Source organism: Myotis brandtii, unplaced genomic scaffold (assembly GCF_000412655.1).
Source record: "Myotis brandtii unplaced genomic scaffold, ASM41265v1 scaffold253, whole genome shotgun sequence".
In the NCBI taxonomy this organism is placed as follows: domain Eukaryota; kingdom Metazoa; phylum Chordata; class Mammalia; order Chiroptera; family Vespertilionidae; genus Myotis; species Myotis brandtii.
In genome coordinates, this window is record NW_005359590.1 from 2,502,257 (window position 1) to 2,509,841 (window position 7,585).

A 7,585-nucleotide genomic window follows, 5' to 3' on the forward strand; every position below is an offset into this window, starting at 1 on the left:
TCCCGCTGGGGTGCCTGGCCAGCCTGGGTGAGGGCATGATGGCTGTTTGCAGGCTGGCCACACCCCCCAGCGGGGACTCTTACTCCATGGGGTGTGGCCAGCCTAGATAAAGGACTGAGGGCCGTTTTTAGGCTGGCCACAGCCCCTTCAGTGTGGGGGGTCCTGCTGGGGTGCCTGGCCAGCCTGGGGGCAGGGCTGAGGGCTGTTTGCAGGCTGGCCACACCCCCCAGCGGGGACTCTTACTCCATGGGGGTGTGGCCAGCCTGGGTAAGGGAATGAGGGCCGTTTTCAGGCTGGCCACACCTCCCCGCGACCCAGGCTCCCAGCCCCTCCTTTTTTTTTCCAACCCCGCCTTGAGTGGAGGGCAGTCCCTCCTTTTATTTTTTTCCAGCCCCTCCTTGAGCGGAGGCCAGGGCCAGCTGGAAGCCTGGGTAGCCCCCAGCCCCTCCTTGAGCAGAGGCCAGGGCCGACTGGAAGCCTGGGTTGCCCCTGGTGACCAAGGCCTCCAGCCACTCCTTCAGCGGTGGCCAGGGCAGGCGGGAAGCTTGGCTTCCTCCGTTGCTGGGGGCAACCCAAGCCCCCTGCTCACTCCAGCTCCATGGCCGCCACCATCTTTGTTGGCTTAATTTGCATACTCGCCCTGATTGGCTGGTGGGCGTAGTGGAATGATGACCAGTTTGCATGTTTCTCTTTTATTAGTGTAGATTACACTCTCACTAGCAATGTATTAGAGTTCCAGTTGCTTCAAATCCTCATTAACATTTAATGATGACTACCTTTATACCTTATATACACTGAGGGTGTGTAGTGGTATTTCTCTGTGGTTTTAATTTGATGACTAATGATGTTTGAGAACTTTATATTGTCTCTCAATGGCTATTCATACTTATTTTGTGAAGAATCTATTCAAATCTTCTGCCTATTTTTTGAGTTGTTTATTTTTTTACTATTGAGTTGTTATAGTTACTGAGTAGGATTAGATTCCAGTCTTTTGTCAAATAAATGTTTTATAAATATCTTCTCTCAATCTGTGGCTTGCCTATTACTTTTCTTAATAATATATTTTGATGAGAAGTTTTTCATTTTGATGAAATCTAATTATGAGATATTTTTTCTCTTATATGATAATTTTGAAATTACATTGGCTACTGTAGAAACTAGGAAGGAGAGGAAATGGAAGTAGTTATTTGAATTAACCCTGTGCAAACTAGAAGCTAACAGTTTTGTGATATCTTGAAATATTTTCTAAGCCACATACCTAACCAGGCACACAATGACTAAGGTGGTTTTGTTCAGATAGCATGACAGATATTAGGAATTTAAAGAATTTTCTTAGCCTGGGAGAAAAACTATTGTCTGTCAGTTAGAAAAGAAGAAAGCTAACCTAGAAACGAATAAGTGTTGGGAAGGATGTGGAGAAAAGGGAACCCTCGTGGGGGAATGCAGATTGGTGCAGCCACTGTGAAAAGCAGTCTGGAGTTTCCTCACAAAATTAAAAATGGAACTGTCTTATGACCCAGTGATTCCACTTCTGGGAATATATCCAAAGAAACCCGAAACATTAATTTGAAAGAATATATGCACCCCTATGTTCGCTGCAGTGCTATTTATAGTAACCAAAATTTGGAAGCAGCTCAAGTGTCCATTAGTAGATGAGTGAATAAAAAATTTGTGGTACATTTATACAATGGAATATACTGCTTTACCGTAAAAAAAAGAAGCAAATCTTAGCCTTTGCAACAGCATGGATGAACCTGGAGAGTATTATGCTACTAAGAATAAGCCAGTCAGAGCAAGACAGATACCATATGATTTCATTTATATGTGGAATCTAAAGAACAAAATAAACTAACAAACAACATAGAAACAGACTCAGCTGTCAGAGGGGAGGGGATAGGTGGGCTGAATGAAAAAGGTGAAGGGATTAAGAAAAAAATAACAAAACCCATCCTCATAAACTGACAACAGTATGGTGATTACCAGAGGGAAAATGGGGTGGGGAAGCTAAAAGAGCGCAATGGAAGGATAAATGGTGATGGAAGGAGACTTGACCTGGGGTGGTGAACACACAATACAATAACAGGTGATATGTTATAAAATTGTACACCTAAAACCTATATAATTTTATTAACCAATGTCACTCTAACTAATTGAATAAAAATATAGAAATAGTCACCCACTGAAATAATGAAGGAAAAATGCTAATCTAATTAATTTACTATATCTCTAAGTCTAAGAGTAGAATGTTATATTTGTATAGATTGATTAAATCTCTACTTGGACAGTCATAAGTAATATTTTGTGATACTGCAAAACAAAATAGCTCAGAAATATTTTTTTCTTTTGAAAAAAAAGAATGTGGATATGTCTGTAAATTACATAGAAATTTGAACCAAATATATTAAATCTTAGTTGATTTTCCATCTTATATGGAAAATATATAAAAATTTAGATCATAAAAATCCTTTTTAACATAAGCATTTAAAATAGCTTTGTATAATATAGAGAATGAATTTTGCACGTCTGAATAAAGAAAAGGTACTTTTGCTGAAGGAACCATTACAGGAACCATTTTTTATGCTTATAAAATATTTAAAAAGTATAATTTTAAAATAATTTACAGTCTGAGATCTGTCTTCATATTGTTGAAACACTTAAGATATTAATTAAGTACAAATTACAGGCTCTGTGAGTGTTATGGCCTTTGTATGTAAAGTTATCACCATGGCATTAAGAGAGGTAAAAGAAGTGTAATTGAATGCTTATGTTTCATTAAAATGTGTTTATTTGTTTGTTTGTTTGTTTCCCCATTTTATCAGGATCTTAAATGTATTTCGGCACTGGGTTGAACACCATTTTTATGACTTTGAAAGAGATTTGGAGTTGCTCGAAAGACTAGAATCCTTCATTTCAAGTGTAAGAGGTATATTATTTAAAGGTTTGATTGAATCTTATGTCACACATGAGTTTATTTTTAAATTTGTGTGACTTTTAATTTAAAAGCTAAACTAGTTTTCATTTTTAAAAAAACTGAAATAAGATTTGGAATAATATTTAAAGACTCCAAGGAACTTGTATATATTTAGAACCACCTGAAGTCTTAAAACCTTACCTTTTCAAGTTTTTTAGTAGTATCTTTCTTTTAAAGAAGTCAAAAGTGCTCTTTAATAAATTTAAGCCATTTATTTTTATCTCATGTCAAGGTTGCCATTCCTTCAACTAATTATATATTTGTATAATTACAAATATTTCCTTAGTCTCTTTAATCTTATTCTTTAGTTTTGAAAAGTTAATAACTTTTTAAATAATGTTTACTTCCCCCTGGAAAAGTGTTTAATACATTTTGGCACCTGAAAGATAGGAGTTTCCTACCTGAAGTAGCAGAACACAGCCCATGAAATGAAAGTCTAGGCCATGAACATTTAAACAGATGTATGTGTCATTAAATGTATGTTATTGAATCAAGAACATTTATATTTTATCTGATAGTATAATGTGTTAATTAAGAATACTATAACTAAGCCTAACTTATTTCATGTACTTGTTTTTTAAGGGAAATTTTACTTAAAATAGAGAATATGATTTCTTTAAATTTTGAGATGTTGAAGATAAAATTTTCAGGTGTACTTTAAAATTATTTATAGTACTAAATTAATTTAAATAATATTGCAATGGAGACACTAAATTGTATGTAATCTAAGAAGCTTTTATAATACACACACGTATTAGAATAAAACAAGTAAATTTTATATTAATGTCTATAGTTAATATCTAAAGGCCTTGTCTATACACATACCTCAGGATAACCAAATAGTTGATTTGTGAAAGTTTCTTTTTTAGAAGTATTATAACTAGTAAGTGAAGAAGGATGATAGAATTAGATTACCATTTCTCAATTCCTAGTAACATCACAAAAAGAGAAGTAACTGGACATTCTATGTCTCCTGTTAAAAATATACTAGCAAATATTCGTGTCAAAAATTGACCCTGAATCAGATCAAGTCTCTATGTATCTGATTTCCAGAAAATACAGGGACAGCAAAACATGGCAGTGATACCACAGGGATGGAATTGGCAAAATTCAGACTTGGGGAAACACAGAGTAAAAATAAATTACAAGCAAAATGAGAGATTAAAGGAGACTTGAGACACACTAACTCAGTGCAATGTGTAGATCTCGTTCAAATCCTATTTCAAACCAACTATAAGAAAACATGAGATAATCAGAGAAATTTGAACACTAATATTTTTTTAATATATTTTTATTGATTTCAGAAAGGAAGGGAGAGGGAAAGGAAGAGAGAAACATCAATGATGAGGAAGAATCATTGATTGGCTGCCTCCTGCACACCCCCCACTGGGGATTGAGCCCATAGCCTGGCATGTGCCCTGACCGGGAATCAAACCTCAACCTCCTAGTTCATAGGTCGATGCTCAACCACTGAGCCATGCCAGCCAGACTGAACACTATTTGATGATATTAACAAGTTATTGTCATTTTTTATATGTGATCATGGTATTGTTATTTTTAAAATCTTTAACTTTTAAATAAATACTTAAATATTATATTTGTTTTTAAATAACAGGGATAGAAGGGAGGGCATGATTGGGGTTAGATGAAACAAAAAGACACCATTGAGTTGGTCCTTGTTGAAACTAGATAAATGTTAAACATTATGTAAAGGTTTATGTTATCTATCAAATAAAAGACATTTTTGTTTTGTATCTTTATCTAGGGAAAGCCATGAAGAAATGGGTAGAGTCAATTGCTAAGATCATCAAGAGGAAGAAACAAGCTCAGGCAAATGGAATAAGCCATAATATTACCTTTGAAAATCCACCTCCACCAATTGAATGGCATATCAGCAGACCAGGACAATTTGAAACATTTGATCTCATGACACTTCATCCAATAGAAATTGCACGTCAGCTGACACTTTTGGAATCTGATCTCTACAGGTAGACATTATCGATAATATGCTGCTCTGTTTTCAAGAACCTTGAACCTACCTCTGTTTTCAGAACATTTAGTAAATTATTCACGAGTGCTTAAAAATACCTTCATCTATTCTTATGAGCATGATGGAAAGTTTATAGCACAGTTGGTTTTTTGTTTGTTTGTTTTAGTCCTCACCTGAGGATATTTTTCCATTGATTTTCAGAGAGAGTGAAAGAGAGAGGGGAAGACAGAGAGAAACATGGATGTGAGAGAAAACACATCAATTGGTTGCCTCCTGCATGCACCCTGACCAGGGCCCGGGCTGGGGAGGAGACTGCAACCGAGGTACGGAATCGAACCTGGGACCCTTTGGTCCACAGGCTGATGCTCTGTGCACTGAGCCAAACTGGCTACAGCTATAGCACAGTTTTTAACTTCAGTCTGTTCGGCTGGCAAAAGTCTTAAAATGTATTGCTGTATAGGCCCAGATTTGGTATTTAGCAATCCTTCACAAGAGCAGTGGCAGAGAGAATACTGATGCAATAGAACAGCAGCCACTTTCAAAGTAGTCACTGAGCTCCTACTCCTAATACTACCTCTCTCAGATTGCTTCATTGAGTTGTTTCAGCTAAATCAGTCAGTATAGATGCTAGGCTCTTGGCAACTAAGTAGATAGAATATTGAGTGAGACGAGCTTTATTCTTTTTGCTTTTCTTTTTTTCAGATTCTACATAATCAGAATTTTTCTTGGGAGCTTGGCAGGGTTAGGTTTGTCAGGCAAATGAATAACAAAATTGTTAGAGGAATAAAGATTTCTTAATTTCTTTTAAGGCATCTCAAATAACATTAGCTCTTTGAAGTCAATATTAACTTTAAAGAAAAATTATTTCGGAAGTAGTGTGATGGCGAGCCATAGTTAAAACTTCCAGCCTGGCCGACATGGCTCATTGGTTGAGCATTGACCTATGAACCAAGAGGTCATGATCAGGGCACATGCCCGGATTGCAGGCTCGATCCCCAGTAGGGGGTGTGCAGGGGGCAGCTAATCAATGATTCTCATCATTGATATTTCTAACTCTCCCTCTCCCTTTGTCTCTGAAATCAATGAAACTATTTTAAAAAATAAATAAAAAAACAAAAAATCCTTCCAAACCATTTTCTTTCATTTCTACGGATCACTAGAAATGTGCTTGGCTATATTTATTTTAATCTGTATTCCATCACCTTTCTTTGTCCTATGCACCAAAATGTTGCTGGTCCAAATGATATCTCTCTCTCTCTCTCTCTTTCTCTCTACCTCTCTCCCTCTCTCCCTCTCTCCCCTTTCCTCCCTGTAAACATGTCCTGGGGTGAGGACTAAAAATATACATATACAGGGTGCCCAAAAAAATGTATACACACTTTAACAGCCGATAGCTCAATTTTGAAAATGAAATCTATACTAATAATAGAGGAATGTGCAAATTGACCTGGACGCCGTCACGTAATGACCAATCAGGATGGTGGCGGGGCCGTGTCGGAGAGCTCTCAGCACGCCTGTGCCGGGGTCTGAAGGGCATAGAGAGGAAGGGATAGCAGATAGGCAGTTAGGGGGATCAGGCCAGGAGGGAGAGCAGATAGGCAGTTAGGGTGATCAGGCCAGGAGGGGAGAGCAGTTAGGGCCATAAGGCCGGCAAGGGAGCAGTTAGGGGCATCGGGCAGGCAGGCAGGTGTGCGGTTAGGAGCCAATGGTTCTGGATTGCCAGAGGGATCCCAGATTGGAGAGGGTGCAGGCCGGGCTGAGGGAACCCCTGGCCCCATGCACGAATTTTGTGCACCGGGCCTCTAGTGTATTTTCATAAACATTGCCTTTATAATTATTTAAAGTGTGTGTATACATTTTTTGGGGACACTCTGTATATAAAAATAAATTATCCTGATTAGCAGCCATTGTTTTTACAGGGATTACATAGAAAAGTAAGATTATATAAAGTTTAGTGCTAATAGGGAATGTAGGAAGGGATATTCTCCATTAGCACTAGGCAAAAAACTCTGTCTACTTTAGAATTGGGCCTGTGCTTTGCCTTGGCTGTGTTATTCAGAATTTAGCACACAAGTTGGAGGTTGTCAACATCTGACTCAGAGTGTCATGTTATTTTTTAAGTAATTTGGAGTTCAGGTTGTTTTTGTTTATTATGTGGGATTTGTGATAAGTAGGAATGGAAGGACTTCTTACTTGAGTTAACAAAGCAGATAGTACTGAATCAAGTTTTTCTTCATATTGTGACTGTTACACGAATAGACATCAGAAAGAAAAAAGCACCTAGCTCTATGTGGACTTGCTTTCAGAACATAGGAATACCTTTGTTAAATGATATGTGTATTATGGAAGATGGGTAACTACATAAAACATTAACACTAAACTAAATTTCTGGTGAAATAATAGAACCACTTTAAGAAAACTTATTTTGCCCTAACCGGTTTGGCTCAGTGGATAGAGCGTCGGCCTGCGGACTGAATGGTCCCAGGTTCGATTCCGGCCAAGGGCATGTACCTTGGTTACAGGCACATCGCCGGTAGGGGGTGTGCAGGAGGCAGCTGATCGATGTTTCTCTCTCATCGATGTTTCTAACTCTCTATCCCTCTCCCTTCTTCTCTGTAAAAAAT

General features: G+C 37.9%; 1 protein-coding gene across 1 annotated transcript in view; it reads left to right on the forward strand.

The window, feature by feature from the left end:
- SOS2 (son of sevenless homolog 2 (Drosophila)) overlaps positions 1 to 7,585 on the forward strand; it is a 97,710-nt gene that overhangs the window by 71,840 nt on the left and 18,285 nt on the right. Inside the window, 2 exon segments of the mRNA XM_005867905.2 lie at positions 2,820 to 2,923; positions 4,737 to 4,959. Coding sequence (XP_005867967.2) covers positions 2,820 to 2,923; positions 4,737 to 4,959 — 327 coding nt within the window.